General features: G+C 45.0%; 1 protein-coding gene across 1 annotated transcript in view; it reads left to right on the forward strand.

Annotated features, from left to right (window-relative positions):
* LOC144826511 (threonine--tRNA ligase 1, cytoplasmic-like) overlaps positions 1-17,925 on the forward strand; it is a 249,352-nt gene that overhangs the window by 137,130 nt on the left and 94,297 nt on the right. Inside the window, exons 14-15 of the mRNA XM_078684931.1 lie at positions 8,364-8,441; positions 8,541-8,641. Of these exons, the coding sequence (XP_078541057.1) occupies positions 8,364-8,441; positions 8,541-8,641 (179 nt within the window). The remainder of the gene's footprint in view (positions 1-8,363; positions 8,442-8,540; positions 8,642-17,925) is intronic.

Genomic DNA, 17,925 nt, shown 5'->3' on the forward strand with positions numbered 1-17,925 from the left:
ATTGGGGCACAATCATGCCCCCCAACTACATCTACTTGGTAATTACTACCTACTCCACAGCTTCACCTCTGCCTATCAACCGATTATTCGGTTGATAGGAGGAGGTGAAGCTGAGGAGTGAGTGTGTGTTAATACAGCCTTCCTTCACAACCTGAGGGCCCATGAGGTGGACTTTTTGCATCTTTTATAGCTACAGACAGTAATTACCAAGTACATGCTGTACAAACTAAAATATTACTGTTTGGCATGCAGAGTGCATGCGATTAGCAGAACAGGAGTGGTATCAGGTAGTTAGTTTCCTTTGGTCCTGATGAAAAGCTTGTGGGGTGCGGCTTGAAACATGTTGACCTTTTAGAAAGGAAGGCACATTAAAGCCTTTCCTTTCATTTCCTCCTTGTTTTTAACTATACCGACTAGAGGCCAGAATAAATAGTGGTTCACCTTCTGGGCAGGTACTTTTGATCTCACTCCGTAAAACCTTTCCACTCCTTTCTTTTTCCAGGTTCTTTATGATTTGGAAACACCCAAAGTGCTGCCGCATGTCTTGTGGGACATAGTACACCTCGTTCCGCAGCGGAACGGGATTGACCCGATAAAGCATGCAACCAAGGGATAAACCCTGGTGAGTGAGAGTTTAATAGGAAAACCTTTTGTTTTCTTTCCTTTGAGAGAGTTAGTCCTTTTGAAACAATTGGACTCTATTTTTCATTTATCCTCCAGGAAGCCCACCACACCGGCATGCTATGCAGCCAAATTAAAACGCTTTGTTCACTATTGTCTCTCTAAACACATTAACCCTGTAAAACTAGCTGTCCAAGACATAGTCTGCTACATTTTCAAATATCCGGCCTCTTCTACATCTCTATTAGACTTTACTTAGCCGCAGTTGCTGTCTCCCTTCAGAATAGGGAACATACTTAACTCTTCATTGTCCCTGTCATCAAGGCCTACATGGAAGGACTTAAACGCATTATTCCACCCAGAGTACCTACCGTCCTTGGATAGAACCTTAATATTGTTCTCACAGGACTCATGGGCCAAGCTTTCAAACTCCTCCTTTCATGACCACTGCAGTTCTGTTATATCTTATTTAATGATTGTTGCTTTAATATTGAAACTTGGCTCTGGCATTTCTTGGTGAGTTTTCCATGTTCTGACAGGATCTGTTGAGATCAGGAGATGTTACCAGGAAGTGTTGAGTGTGGTCTATTGGTGAGCGAGAAATTTAATAAATAAATCATAATATCCTTTATCTTGGAGGTTGGTGCCTCTCTGGGACACAACATAATTTGGCAATATGCTACTGAACCCGCGCCACACCATTAGGATAGGACTGCACCGCCTTAATACGTCATTCTCAAGCAAGCTGAAGTACTTCAGAGGTTCCCAGCATATGGATAATTTTTCTGATGTTTGAATTTGGTGAGCCATTTTCAGAGATTTTCTTTTTTTTCTTCACATGTATGCATTCTGCATGAGCTCTGTATTGAGACCTTTAAATTCATGTGTACACTTTCAGCATAAGCTCCGAGTCCATTCCAGCGTAAGCCAGCATGCGTGCCTTACTGGGACACAGGTTCCTCTCTTGGAAAGTGGCATACTTGGTGGCCTTTTAGTCAAATTTGTGAGCTTTAAGACCACACTATAGAGGAATGTTTTTTCCAGGTCCATGATGATAGACTTGTCCTTGAGACATATCTAGTTTCTCGCTAAAGTGGTGTCTTCCTTTCCCCTTAATAAAACCATTGAATTACCAGTGTTTTTCCCATACCCTGTTTCTGTAGCGGCACTAAACACACCTAGTTGTCAAGAGGGCTCTTATGTTTTACATTGACAGAACAAAAGTATTATGCAAAAATCAATAGCTTTTTGTTTCTTTTGCCGAACCACTGATGGGCTATGCTCTCTCACAGGGGTGCATTGCCTGCTAGTTGGTCAAATGTATTCATTGATCAAACGTAAACCTGTTACGCTAAACCTAAGTGGCAATTACCCACTCCACCTGCAAAAAGAGAATATCTATTGCTTTCCTCAGAACCTTTTCCATAGATGACATCTGTAAGGCAGCTACTTGGTTCACTACACATATTTTTTACAAATCACTATTGTGTGGATGTTTTTGTTTGCCAGCAAGGTAATGTCGGCCAACAAAATTCTATGTATGCTTTTTCAATTCTCTGCAACATCCACCACATAGCCACTTCTTGGTAAGAGTACTGCTGTATAGTCTATGAAGAGCATCTGTTAGTGGCATGCAGAAACCTTTCCTTTCTGATTCTTTGCAAGGTCATATTTTCTACTCTCTTCATAAGGATCTACAGGAAATGAAGGACTACCTCCCCTCATCCTCTGAGTGATGAATGTGGGGAACCCCCAGGTAAATGTGGTGAGGGGTGACCCTCATTAGGAGGTGGAGGGAGGGAAGAAAGTGGAAGTGGAGGGGAAGGAGGAGGAGGCGGACAACCGGGTCTAGGTGGAAGCCTACTGGTGCCTTAATCCTCAGGATGACCCCTCAGTTGATTATGTTGATCCATCTGGGAACACTGTCCCGGACCTCTATCCTGCCAAACTAACCCCTTCCAAATGACAACACTTCATACCTTGAGAACTTTCATGGAGCCGCAGCCTTCCACAAGGTGGACTTACATAAGGTTCAAGAGGATGATGATTACCTAGTGGAAATAATCTTCTCCACACAGCGCTCCCTCCAATTTTTACCCAGACTCAAGGGCATATTGCAGTCCGCTCCTGAAAAATTCAAGAAGCCGGTCAATGCCGCTGGTGGTGACTGCTAGGGTGGAGAAGAAATATAAAGCTTCCCCCTCAGTTCCTCCCTACATCAGAGGTCCGTTCCCCCAGGCTCCCTGGTAGTGCACACAGGCTATGAGGGAGCAAACACTCAAGGTACCAGTGTCACTCCACCCCATACAAGGAGAGCTAGGAGATTGACACAGCCAGTAAACACGTTGCAGCCCAGTTAGCCACCCAATTGGCCTGCTCTCCTGGTGCGAACAGGCACACATGGATAAAATTAAAGAGCTCCTCCAATACCCCCAGGAGCAGTACCGGAACCAAGGCCATAACTTTATCACTGAGGGAAAAATCATATTTAACCATTCAGTATGTCCTAGATGCTGCGGACATTGTGGCGCACATATTCAACTCAAGCGTACTTGTCCAACGGCATGCCTTGTTGTATGTCTCTGCCTTTAAGCCAGAATTACAACAGCACCTGCTCAATCTGCCCTTCAATTGGGGAGCACCTCTTAGGACTACAGGTCGACCAGCTGCTTGACGAAATCAAAAAGGACATGGACACAGCGGATTGTGCGTTTCAGACATTTCCTCCCTGTAGCCCCTTCTACAGGTCCCAGGATTCTGATAGCCCAAATCCACCTCTCCCTGTGCTTCTACTGACTTTCAGAGGCAACAAAACCAGCAAACCACTTAATGGGGCTATTCCAGGGGGCTGCAGGGGTAACCACTCCCAGGGAAGACGGGCAGTACTGTTAAGGAAGGCGCCCCACCAAACCCTGACTCGCTCACACTTCCCTCCGATCACAGAGGAACACTACAGGGATTTCTTCCATGGTGGGCCATAATCATCCTAGATCAATTGGTATTTGCCATCACAGACCAGGGTTACTGTTTGTAGCTGCTTGCAACTCTCCACAACCCCGCCAGACATCACACCACACAAACACACCGCCTTTCCTTGCCACCAACACCTCCTCCAAGAGAAAGTAGACACACTCATTTGAAAGGAGTCCATAGAGCCTGTGCTGCCATGCTCAATCTCTGGCCCCTCAACAAGTACATACTGTTCGAGCACTTCCACATAGCGATGCTCCAGGATGTCATCCCTTTACTACAGCTAGGCGACTTCATGACCGCCTTCAACCTGAAGGACGCCTACTTTTCAAATCCCAATCTACCCCAAAAGGAAGTAAAGACTAGATTGAATGCAGTTGCCAGAAAAGAAATGCTGCCTGAAAATTGTGACATGTTGTCGATGATGTGGTTCTGTATTGGATGTTATGTTATACGACATTTATAGTGTGCACGGATACTCAGGAGTGTCCCAGCCCTGAAGCCAGTATAAGGAGACCAAGGGGCATGTGATGAGGCTTTATGTTAAAAAGCAAATTTTGTAACTGCTGTTTAAACAGCCTAAGGTCTTGGGTATTGCATAGATCATATGGAAGCACATTCCAGGCTTTGGCAGCCCTAAATGAAAGGGAGCTGCCCCCTGTTCTAGCCAGGCGGTAGCGTGGTATAACGGCGAGGCGTTGCGCTGTAGAGCGTAAGTGTGTTTGAGGCACATAGAAGTTAAAACGTCTTATGAGATGGGGGTCCCGGATTTGTACAAGGCTCCATGGGCAAGGGTGAGGGCCTTAAACAGAACCCGCTGCCCCACCGGGAGCCAGTGAAAATCCCGGAGATGTTGTGTTGTACTGGACCTACCGGAAATGCCCAACAGTGCTCTTGCTCTTCGCATTTTGAATGGTCTGAAGCTTTTCAGCTGGTAACCGGGAAGGCCAATATATAACTCATTGGCCTAATCGATTCTCGACCAAATGAGGGCAAGAGTCACCATTTCCTTTGCTGATCTGGGCAAAAGTGGCAGGAATTTCCTAAGTAGTTTCAGTGTGCCAAAGCACACTCCGGCCAGTTTTTTACTCTGTGGGGAGAATCTGAGGTCCTCACTGAACCAGACCGCTAGATTCTTCACTGGGTTCCACTTTGAATTAGGCATGGGTTAACCTGCTGGCCAAAGGTCGTCCCTGAAGTGCGGCGAGAAAGACCCAAAGAAGAGTACATCAGACTTGTCCTCATTACATTTGAGCTGAGCCGCTGCAAGCCATTTAAAAGCTGCTGCAAGGCAGTTTTTGGATAGATCCAGAGACAGATCTTTTCCCTTCCACATGAAGAGGAGCTGGGTATCATCAACATAGGCTATGATCTTTGCACCCACTTTTACCTTTGCCAGAAAGATTAACGGCGTGATGTATATGTTGAAAAGAAGGGGACTCTGAGTTGAACCATGAGGAACTCCTGTAGTCCCCTTTCTTGGTGCTGAAGAGAACGAAGGCATCCATACCTGCTGTGTTCTATTCTTTAGAAAGGATTCAATCCAATCCCACGCCAAATCTGAAAATTCCAATATTAGAGCGATGGGCCGCTAGTTGGCGATGCGGCACAGTATCAAAGGCGGCAGAGAAGTCCAATAAAATCAGAGCCGCTCTGCCACCTGAATCTAGGCATTCTCTATAGCCTCCGGCATCTCAACCAGGGCAGTGTCAGCACTGTATGTGGCTCGAAATCCCGACTGGGCTGGGTGGAGGGCACCGGAACTCTCAACAAACTTAGAGAGTTGTTTGTGCACAGCCTTCTCACACACATTCGCCACAGCCGGGAGAAGTGAGATAGGTTGGTAACTGGCTAGTGTAGCAGGGTTTAAAGAGGGATTTTTTAGCAGGGAGAGCAGCTTAGCCTGTCTCCACGCAGGTGGAACCATAGCGGTTTGAAGCGATAAATTATTAATATTATGCACTTCAAATTAACCGCCACAACTGCCAACTGCCTAGCTAAGCATTGCTCAGCTGGGGAACCTGATTTTAGAGATTTGAGAATCATCAGTGTATCCACCAGCGGAATAGGTGAGAAAACTGTCAGTGAGGTGCGGGCTGGGTCAGGGATCGGGACAGTCCGGGAGGGTTGTTCCTCCTGCACTAGGATACTTGACCCAAAGCTGTCCTGAATAGATTTGATCTTGTCTATAAAGAAGCCGGACAGCTTCTCACACCAAGAGTTAGAGGCAGAAAAGGCACCGCGCCGGGTTTAAGAAACCTCTGGACAATGGAAAAGATTTCTTTTGAGGTTTTTTTCGACTGAGCGATGCGCTCCGCGTAATAATTGCCTTTGGCCTTCTTAATAGCAGCATAATAATCTTTCTGGAATTTTCTTAGTGTTGTTTTGGCCACTGGTCGGTATGCCTGTCTGCAGCTGCGCTCCAACTTTTTACATGCTTGCTTAAGCTCTTTAAGCTTGTCAAAGAACCATGGTTTGGACGGAGTGTTTCTTACTCTTTATTGACCTGAGGTAGAGAAAGGTGTTCCACAGCCCGTGAGATCCAGTTAATAAAACCCCTCACAGCGTCAGCCAAGTCCTTGGCAGAGGGAGTGCGGGTGTCTGACAAGGCTCTGCCAAAGGCACATGGCTTAATTTGTTGAGGAGGTCTGTCCTTAAGAGACCTCGTGGTCGGATAAGGTGTCCAGTTAGTCCATGAAAATTGGATTAAAAAATGGTCAGACCAGGAAACAGGAAGTGGATCCTGGGCAACTAGAGGGAAGTTGGAGCAGACTGCATCTAGAATATGCCTCCCTCCTACGTGATGCGGAGCTGATCCATTGGGTCAATTGAGCAAAATTCAAAAGAGTCACTAAATTCCCTCGTGGTAGTGGCCTCCGCACAATCCAAATGTATATTAAAAGCCCCTAAAAGTAAGAATTAGCGTGGTGCAAAGCTCTTGGCACAATAGTTTCGCCTAAGGCCTTTAAAAAAGTACCAGAGGGACCAGGGGACGATAAATCAGGGTGCCTCCCAGGTAACAACGAGGGTATATAGTGAGGGAGAAGTCTAAGGCTTCCCCCTCGCCAATGTCTTTGATCTCTGTCTGCGTAAAAGCCCAAGTTTCTCTGAACACTACCGCAAACGCTCCTCCTCTTCCTGTTTTGCGGTCTACCCTTGCTAATTTATACCCCACTGGAATGGCCAAGGCAATGGCTGGTGCAGAGAATTCATTGAACCATCGCTCTGATATGACTAATATGTCCAACCAATTGTCTGACAAAAGCTCAAAGATGTCCAGAGAATATTTCACCATGGAGCGGGCATTGATTAGGGCAGCTTGTATGCACTGAGAGATCTGTGGAGCAGAAGGGACGTGATTGGTGGGAGTGCTGGTACCCAAGTCTTTGCTAAAGCAGAAGTTGCACTGTTCGCAAGTGCTGAATGTATTGTCCAGAACCATCAACTGTCGCCCACACTTACTCATGTTAGAGCCAATAGTCATAATTTCAGAATGGCTGAAAGACAAGCGATCGTTAGTTTGGTACGACGAAAAACGGGCAGCATGGCTGGCGCTGGCCGCTTCCGGGACGCGGACGGGGGCAGACGGGCTTGCCTTAGGCGTGCCACCGGTGCGTCCTCGCAGCACGCATAATTTATGTCAAAATGCCCCCAACAAGAGCACGCCCTCAGCAAAATGGCGGCCTAGGTTGTCCCACCGGGATTCCTCGTGATGCGTGGGAGAGAGTGATCGTTCGTTTTGAGATTTTTTAAAAACATGTTTAGCAGCAAAGTCAATTTTAAAATGAACATAGCAGCACAGTAAAACACATTGAAACATCTCACACACCCAAGCCTTAGGGAAAGCAGCGTACTGACACCGCCTCGCTCCTAATGGAACTCAACTCGGCAATTCTTTTGTTCTGTAAAATGTATGTTTTCTTGCAAGGAGAGAAACCTTCCTCAGTGGCCATGACCCACAGGATTTGCATTGTTATGTTTATGATGTATGTACAGTCGTGTGCTGCTTTTATCTCATGTTCTAAAAACCTATTCCATGGCATGGTGGTTTATTGAGCTTAAATATATCCGCCTTATTAATAGATATTTGCCAGACTGCTTAATGGATAAACCCCACCGTTGGTTTATTTATCACTATGAAATTAGGTGTGGACGTTTGCCTCCATTTTACTTCACAGATTTTCTGTACATGAATGTATCCATCTGGTTATTAATATCAATGGAATTGCATCATTTAGTCTTTAGTGGTTGTTTTATTGAGATATAGTAAAGTTATTTGAAGATTGGTCACTGCTTTTGTATTAGTTTATGAACTAAAGACTGTTGAGCAGAAGGCCATGCGTTATAAGGCGGTTACTTACATACTTACTTGTTATCTTCTAATCATTTGTTTAACTCACTTATCACAGTCTTTACATTTCCTCAGTCTCTCTTGGACAATCTACTCTGTAACTCCTTGGTATTCTAAGCATGCAGAGCAGTTTTACAGGTAAGTGTGCATTGTTCAAAATATTGATCAAGCTACTGATGTGTTTTCACAACGTCCGCCTTCACTTTTGTGGTGATATAGAGTGTAGTTTTTAGATCAACACCGTGCCTTCTGAATAATCAAATGCTGTTTTGTGAATGGAATGATGTTACTAACCTCAGCAGTATGGTAATCCATATGTCATGCCTTATCACAATGTCTTGGATTTGGCCTCGTACACAGTTAGATCTTTGGGAATTGTTTATGCACTGTTCTCTTATTTTAGTTTCTTTATTATTTATAGCAATTGGAGGAGAGTCTGAACGAGTTTGGAGAAGCTTGGAAACTGAATCCAGGCGATGGAGCATTCTATGGCCCCAAGGTCAGTAAGACAATGCAGTCAACTAATGGACACTTTTTTTTTAAACTCTGATAGGAATGGTAACAAAAAACAGTTACTAACTGGCCTTTTCCCTTACAGATTGATATAAAAATTAAAGACGCTATTGGCAGATACCATCAGTGTGCAACTATCCAGCTTGATTTCCAACTCCCAATCAGATTTAATCTCACATATGTCAGGTAAGTAAGGAAGCCATGTTATACAAAAACTTAAATTATTTGATATTCCTTATGTATGTGACCTCATCTTAAAGTACAGTGCAGTAGTTAGTCTTCGAAGATGATAACTTTGAAAATTTGTTTTTTCTGTAAGTAATAAGCTTGCACCCATTGTAAAGCTGAAAGTGTGTGCTGGTTAGAGGGAAAGATGTTAGAAGTTGTACAGTTATTAATAATCTACGATTGACATTTTCACAATCTTAGTCCAGGGCTAAACACCTTTAAGAAGTAAAAACTGAACTGAAGACCAGAGGTCTAGCACACATGTTTACCAACGTTTGGAATAGATTCTAAAGTGACCACATGAAATGTTTAGTCTGTAAGGCAAATGTTGATCTTATGCAGAACCCCTCTTTTGGTCTTTGAATGTTTTATCTAGGTGGAAAAGGGTAGTTTATAAAATAAAGTTTCATCCTTTCCTGAGGCTCCATGTATTAAAGGAAGGTGTAGAACACTGGATATTGCCGCTCTTGAGTTACAAGCGGAAGGTGTATTGTTCCATGTATTTAATCTTTATGGTATGTCAGCGATGTTGCATACAAAGCATGGTGTGGCTATGTTATATTGTGTTGTGTTGTTTTGTGTAGCACACAGATCACCTGGGGGTATACTTAAGAAGGAAGTTACTACCCTGACGGGCATATTGGAATTGCCAGGTTCTTAGATTTTTGTGTGGAGTTCTATGAGCGAGCTGGTGGCTCTGATGTAAAGGGGGAGGTTATTCTGTTTTTTTATTTTGGTGAGAGGGTGTGGGGAGGGAGGGGGACAAAATGCCAGGGGACATTGGGGAGCAGGAGGCCCTCCAAGTGGTGGTGTTTGGTCAATGTGTGGAAGTTAATGTGGCTGTTCAGGTATACGGGGTGAATGTTCTGGAATCTCTTACTGAGCTGCATGGTGATGCTGACATAGAGTGCAGTTTGCAGGATGTGGGTAACAGTTCTATGGCTGTTTAGTGAGAGCCATCTAGAGAAGTTCCTGAGGAGCTTGAGGGGTGGAAGCAGGAGCAGCCAGCTTTGTTAGCCTCATTGGTCATTGAGATTTGATAGTCGATCATGATCCCCAAGTTCCTGGCTTTGTGTGACAAGTTTGGTGCCAGTCCTAATTCAGTGGACCAAGGACCAGAGAGAGGTGTCTTGTCAAAAGTGTACCTCCTCGTCGGAGTTGAGATTTGGACAGTGGGTCTTCATCCAGTTTGTGAATTTGGACAACATACAGTTGATGAACTTCGTCTGGGTGTGGGAGGTGTCTTCAGAGCAGGAGAGTGAGCTGTGCATGTTTAGCATTCACGAAGATTCTGAGTCCATGGGCTCCAACAATGTTGGCAAATGGAGTGGTTGTAGAAGATCATGGTGCTGAGCAAGGAAGCCCGGAGGACACCACAGATCAAGATGGAGGCAGAGGAGGAGTACAGGTACAGACTGCCTGACTTGGGTGTGTCATGTGACGAAGATATGCGCTATTGGAGTGCTGGTCCATGTATTCCAAACTTGTGGAGGCATAGGAATGAGAATGGGGTGGGAGATGGTGTTGAATGCGTAGAGGTGGAGAAGAATGATTGCTGCTTTGTCTCACCTGTCCATGCTTCGATGGATGATGTCAGTGTCGGTGACTAGAGTAGTCTTAGTGCTGTGATTGGACTGAAATCAAGAATGAGTAGGGTCCAGAAGCTGTTTGGTTTGAGGTGGTCAGCCGGTTGTTTATTGGCGAATTTATCCAGAAATCCAGGAGAAGGAATATTTGTCTGTAGTTCGCCGTTGTCCTTTGGGACTGCTGAAGGCTGAGATGTTAAAATATTATCAGAAAATTGGTAGAAGCTTTTTAAAAAGAGAAAACAGTGAAAATCAAATGAAGGATTGTTGTGACAACAGCATTTCTTTAGTGCTTCAGTTGAAAATAATTGTGTGGGAGACAAGTACAGAACTGTACTGATTACTTGATGTAGCGAATGCCCTCCAGTGCAACTGTTTGGGGCTTTTATGGAAGTATATCAGTTTTAGGAGTAGTGATAAACGAAATTAAAACCGTAACAATATTAAAAGCATATGTCCAGTTCAGGGAGAAAACAAAAGCGTAATAAACACTTCATCAAACATTAGCTTGTTATATCAAATTATTATACTTAAGCTAGATAACACTAAAACAACGAAAAGTACGTTGCTGCATTGTTACATTGAAGTGTGGTCAGGATACGTCTGAAAGCAAATTAAGTGTGCACAATAAGCAGACAAAAACGGATACATCGTTCCTGGCTAGAAGCACATCTAGGTGATAGTACAGTATGCAAAATGAGAAAGGTAGTACTCTAACTTCATTCTTAAAAGGCATAAAGTAGTTAATGCTAGCTAGAGGTATCACACAAGCATCATTCTTATATTGAAACATAAAGCATAAAGATACTTGATATAAAAACTGTTGAGGCATAACAAGTGCATCATTTTCTTTTTTAATTTTTTTATTTCTTTGTTGCCATTTTTCATAGATGCAACATTAGTACATAGTATAATTTCAAGTAATTGAAGCAGGATCTTGATATCATATTCATGCAGAATCATTGAAAAGTGCAGCATTGATACATAAGTCAATAGTACATACTTCTCAATCCCCCATGCCCCAGTCTCTTCCCTTCTCATCCCTCCGTTATTCTGTGGTTTGGGTGACCATTTGCGAAACTTCCAGTTCAAGGCCATAATACTGTATCCAAGGAGTCCATATTTTCTGGAACTTTTTCGGGCAGCACCGGGCCATATATGTGGTCTTTTCTCCTGTCATATTCATATCCATCCCCTTTTTCCATTCATCTATTGTGGGTCCCTGTGTTGTCACCAATTTACGTACCAAATCCCCCTTGGCCACCACCAAGCCAAGATTGGTTAATAACAACTTCGACTTCGGGAGGTCCACCTCTGTATGTATGCCTAGTAACACATATTTGGGGTCTCTAGGTATCTTATCACCCAACACAGGCTCCAGCTCAATCAGTACGCTATCCCAATAGGCCTGTATTGTCTGACACTCCCATATAGTATTGAAATAGGTACCAGTTTCCTTGTTACATCTAAGGCAGTTAGGTGTCTCTGCCTATTCTATCCTATCCTATTCTATTCTGTGTAAACGTGCTCTATCGCAGTAAGTCCAGTGCAAGTACTTGAATTAGATAAATCTAGGCTGAGACTTAATGGCTTCCTCCCTTGGGTGCATCAACGCAATGTCCCAGTCTAGGTCATCTAAGGCTCCCAGCTCAATTTCCCATTTAGCCCTCAATTTCAGGAGAGTGTCTGGCTTATTGTTTATTCTGGTCCGGTACATCCAGGAAACTGCTTTAACGATAAGTTCGGCCATGAGGAGTCTTCCCTCTAACGGGGCATACTTGGGGAGTTCCTCTGTCTCTATACGTTGCACCTCCCATGCGTGGGCCAACTGCATGTATTTGTAGTACTGTGTCTTGTGTAGAACATATTCATTCTGAAGGAAGGAAAAGGTGGCATGTTCCTTGCGATCTAGTATATCTTTAATTCGGGTGATACCCAGCAAATCCCACTTTTTAAACCCGCTTAATTTTGTAAATTCTTTAGGTCTTCCTCCCACCCATAGGGGGGTTTCTCTAGTAACTCTATTGGTCCATTTTATTTGCCTTTCTGCTTTTTTCCAGGCGGCACCTGTGTGGCTATTAATAATTTTGCAACTCGCTTCCCCCACTTAGAGATAGTGCGTGTATGGATATATTGCAAATTGCATGCGATCCAACGCATATGTAGGGTGGTCTCCGGACGTATGTTCCCAATCATTGACAACTATCAAATGGGCGGCCCAATAGTAGGCTCTAATATCTGGCAATGATATACCGCCGTTATAGTGATTGTGTTGTGGGGTTTCCCGTCCCAGAGGAACATACGTAGGGTGTCATCTATCTTAACAAAAACTTCCTCTGGGACTTGGATGTGTGTGTTCTGGAGGACATAGAGGAATATGGAGAGTATGATCATTTTATATAGTGCGGCCCTGCCTAGTAATGTCAGGGGTAGCGTTTTCCAATTTTCTATATCCGTTTTAAATTCTCTTAGGACCATACAGAGATTACGGTTGAGAGCCTCCCGTTGGTCAGTGGTAACGTAGATGCCTAAGTATCGTATTCCATTATTTATCACCTGGAGCCGGCCCGCGCATTCAGAAGGTCCCCATTACTGGTTCGCTGGATATAAACAGGGTTTCTCCCAGTAAATTTTATACCTGGCATGATTACCGTAACATTCAAAACAGTCCAGTATTCGTGGGAGTGTTGTTCTAGGATTCGTGACATAGAGAAGGATATCTGCCGCGTATAATGAAATACGTTCATCTGTAATCTCAGTTTCATGGTGCCGAAAACCTGATATGCCCTGATGTGATCTAATTACGCACGCAAGGGGCTCCATTACTAGGTCAAGGAGTAGAGGGGATAGGGACATCCTTGTCGTGTCCCGTGCTCTGTTGGGAATTCCCAGGAGAGTACTCCATTTACCCGTACCCGGGCCATTAGCTGATCATAGAGGATTGCGATCCATTGCCTAAACTTTGGACCACTGCCAAACTTTTTCAATGTTAACATGAGAAAGAGCCTTTGATTTGAGTTGGAAGAGTCTAGACTCCATCTCAGCTATATTCTTCGTTTCTTTACCTTTTTATGGGCTATTATATTCTGAGCTGTGTCTCTTAGGACCGTTTTGTAGGCCTCCCAGATTGTGATAGTGGGTTCTACAGATCCCACATTTTCCCTGAAGTATAGCTCCGCGTCTACTTTGATTTCTTGAACTACTTTAGGATCTTTGAGCTCCCATGCATTACGTTTCCACCCAGTGATCGAGCCGTGCCTATCTCTACCCACTGTAAGCCATAGGGGCGTGTGGTCGGAGAGGCCTCTTGCTACATATTCTATCTTTCTGACCTCTGTTCCTTCTCCCACCGGGGCCAGGATGTAGTCTATCCTAAAAAAGGTTTTATGAGCTCCTGAGTAGAAGGAATACGCTCTGGGGCCCTGATGGTGTCTTCGCCATAAGTCAGTAAGCGCTAATGTGTCTGCTACTCACTTAAGTTGAGTCTCCAGTAAGGGTTGTAGTATGATCGGACCTAAGATCCATTACATCATTGAAATCCCCTCCTATGAGGTGGGTACTGGAGGATGCTTCCAGGAGAATACCCGCTAATTTCTCCAATGACTGTTTCTGTAGTCTCGGGGTGCTTATACACTTATGAGAGTAATGTCCCTCCTGTTCCATATACCTTTTACTGCCACATAGGTCCCCTTTGGGTCCATCCATGTGCGTTCAATTCCAAAAGGTGGGATTTCCGTATTAAAATGGGGACCCCCCCCCCACCTCAGTGGAGAAGCCGGTGTGTGCTAGTGTCTTGTATGCCCCTCTACGCAGTAACCCACACTGTGTGTCTTTCAAATGGGTTTCCTGAAGGAATGCTACCTCTGGCTTCAATCTTTTAATATACGCCGACACTAAGTCTCTTTTCACTTTGTCCCCTAACCCATTTACGTTCCAGGAGAGGACTGAGTATATATCATTATTATGTGATGTCATATTGTGGTTGTGGAGAGCAAATGCCAATGATGCAAACACCTCTTGTCACTCCCTGCTTCACTAGTTGCTGCCTGAAATAGCCACTGCCTATTCTAACTCTAATGTGAATTAAATACACCCCGCACCGCAACTCCCACTCTTCCCCTCCACCCCTCATACTCCCTTACCGCCCATCTGACTACCCTTGGGTCAACGGGACCAACTGCGTCTTGGTTAGATTGGAGAGGTCTTTCGCCCACCCACCCGCAACCCCTTGAAAGTGTCCCTACTCTCCTATCCCCTCGTGTCTAGTTTGCTCTGTCAGTCTCAGGAACCAACCAGGCCGATGTCTCTGGTGCTGGGTCTGACCCGGTATCCACGTCTGGTAGAGAGGGGATAGAAACACCACATATAACTAAAGAAACATGATAATTTTAACCAAAATTATCTCCCAAAAACAAAATAAAGGGCAAATCAAAAAGGGGAAGGAGAACAGCATCGCTCGGCAGAGATGTGGAATTCCTATAGCCCGATGCCCAGAACCTAATGTTGGGGTCAAGGGCAACACATTTTCATGTGTATTTTGTCCTTGGGACAAGTAGGCCCAACCCCCTGCAGCACAAGCCCTTTAGCTGTCAGTTTGCAGTACCACAATATGGATCAATAAAAGGAACTGTCTGCAGTTAAGGTAATAATTTGTTTGAGGCATGTGGGCTGCTGAATTCATATCTTAGCATAGATCGCCGCCTAGTGTTGGGTCCGGATGTTTGCACCTTGTGGTCTTGGAAGAGTCTTCGAAGTATCACGAGATAGGTGACTCCTCGCCTGGACTACAGTGCGCATGGGCATCTTCTCCATCTTCAGATTGTTTTTCTCCGCCATTGGGTTCGGATGCACTTCGACAACTCCAACTTCGGGACCGAAGTTTTCCAACTTCCGAAGTCCAAAAAACGTATACATGCGACGGTATTGTTTCCGCTCGGTATCCTCGACTCGACAACCCTTTCCATCTATCTCTGGTAGTCGACTCGGGCCGTTGGGCCTTTTCGACGCCACGTGGGCCTCCTGCAGATGGAAAGGACCCCGTTCAAAAGATGCCCACAATGTTGATCCAAGTTTCCACATAGCGATAAGCATTCAGTATGCAACAGGTGCTTATCTCCAGAGCACAACAAAGAAAACTGTCCAGCTTGTGCTCAGTTCCAGTCGAAGAAAACTATCCGGAACCGAAGAGCTGCTCGACAAGAGATGCAGCGACAGGCACCAGAACCGGATAACATTTTCGACGACAAACATGAACTCCCAGAGGCAGCGGACTCCGACCTAGAGCTAGTCACAGTAGAAGACCAGTCGGACTTCGATGAAGACATCCCACCGGGGCAAACCGTGAGTACCAAAGCCCCTACCCTGCCTCCACCTCCAGGCAAGGCTCCGGTCAAAGCATCGCCTAAAAGCGGGCGTCGACACCCAAAAAGTCAACGATCCGAAAAAGGCCTTCCAGCCAAAGAAGGGCGTCGATCCGAAAAAGACCGTCGACCCAAAGAAGGTTGTCGATCCAAAGAACACTGTCGACCCAAAGAAGAGCACCGATCCAAAGAAGACCGTTGACCCAAAAAAGATCACCAACCCGAAAAAGGGAATCGACCCAAAGAAAGTAGTCGATCCGAAGACTGCCGCTGAACCGAAGAAAGCTGTTGAGCCGAAAAAAGCAGTCAAACCGAAAAAAGTCGTAGAACCGAAAAAACACATCAGCCCGAAAAAGGCAGTCAAGCCGAAAAAGACCGTAGAACCGAAGAAGGTCGTCGAGTCAAACAAGGCCGTCGAGCCGTCGAGCCGAAAAAAGCTCCGCAGAAAAATAAAAACAAACCAGCGACGATCCAAAAACCTCGGCGCCAAAGCCACGGACAGTGGAAGAAGAACTTTTTCATCCTGATCCAGTGAGCCCAGACCAAAACAGACTGTATATAGAACCTGATACATATCAGTTTACAATAGGAACAAGAGAAGACTGGACACTGGAGCACCTTCTTCTGTTCCTCCTAAGAAAAAGGACTTTGGGACATCCCCTTCTAGACCTTTCGCACCTCCTCCTTTCACTCCTAACATGCCTTATGTTCCATATTCTCCTACACCTCCACACTATGATGACGTAGAAGACATGGGAGAAGATCCTCAACAGGACTTTATAGATCCTGATGATCATGGAAACCAGGATAGCACTTAGTATGATCAGAATGACCCTGATGACCCATATGATACACAACCCATACCCGATACCTCGCCATACCCCACAAAGCCGTCTCCTACTGACGACACTGTCGCTTTTAAAAAAGCTAGTAGACAGAGCAGCTCAGTATCATGGCGTTAACATGCACACTGACCCTATAGAGGAGGATTTCGTATTTAACACCTTCCCAACATCAGAGAAGAGTGTATGTCTACTCCCTATGCTGAAGGGAGTATTGAAGCACGCACCAGATATCTTTAAAGACCCAGCCAGGGCGCGTTTCCTCAATCCAAGAATTGAAAAGAAATACAAACCAGCCCCTACAGACCCCTCTTTTATATCAAGTCTCAGCTACCACTAGACTCCCTAGTTGTATCTAATGCTAGGAAAAGGGCAAACAGGTGATGCCCCCCCTCCTGACAAGGAGTCAAAAAATTTAGAAGCCTCAGGGAAAAGAGTGGCCTCTCAGGCAGCAAATACCTGGAGAATTACCAATACACAAGCTCTCCTAGCACGCTATGACAGAGCACACTATGATGATCTGGAGGGATTATTACAAGACCTACCAGAACCCTATAAGTCAAAAGCAAATGACCTAATACAGGAAGGAAAATTCATCACGAACTCATCCATAAAATGCGCCCTTGATGCAGCTGATACAGACGCTAGGTCTGTCAACACTAGCGTGTTGCTACGCCGGCATGCCTGGCTCCGCATCTCGGGTTTTAAGAATGAAGTGCAATCTACAATACTCAATCAACCCAATAACCAAGATTTCTTATTTGGCCCTGCAGTTGATACCATCTTAGAAAAGATGAAAAAAGATACTAACACCGCTATGTCCATGGGTGCACTTCAATTTCAACAGTCTAGGAGCTCCTTTCGTCGCTCCTCTTTTCGAGGCTCAGGCAGAGGCAACACATTCCAAACCTCTTTATCATTTAACCCCTTCAGCGCTAATGACAAAGCCAGCTCGTCATGGGCGTTACCTGCGCTACGCGGATGACGAGCTGGCTTTGTCACAAACAAGCCATTTTTTAAATTTCAGCGCACCGCGGGAAAACGCGGTAGGGGTTAAAACTAATACACAAGGCACCTTTAATAAAGGTTTCAATAGAGGAGGCTATAGAGGAAACAATAATAAGGGCAGAGGACGTGGTGGTAATAACACCAGAGCCTCCACTGCCACCAAACAGTGACTTGTTCACGCTCCCTCCAGACCACCTAACACCAGTCGAAGGCAGAATAAGAATTCCTACCAGTCTGGAACGCCATTACAAAAGACAGGTGGGTGAGACAAATTATCCAGTATGGTTACTGCCTGGAACTCACTTCTACTCCACCCAACATACCACCCAAACACCGTCCAATGTCCAAAGAACACATCACGCTGTTACAACAAGAGGTGCTATCCATGCTGGAAAAGGGTGCCATAGAGCCAGTCCCATTTCAACATCAAGGGACAGGAGTATACT

Source organism: Lissotriton helveticus, chromosome 3_2 (assembly GCF_964261635.1).
Source record: "Lissotriton helveticus chromosome 3_2, aLisHel1.1, whole genome shotgun sequence".
NCBI lineage: Eukaryota > Metazoa > Chordata > Amphibia > Caudata > Salamandridae > Lissotriton > Lissotriton helveticus.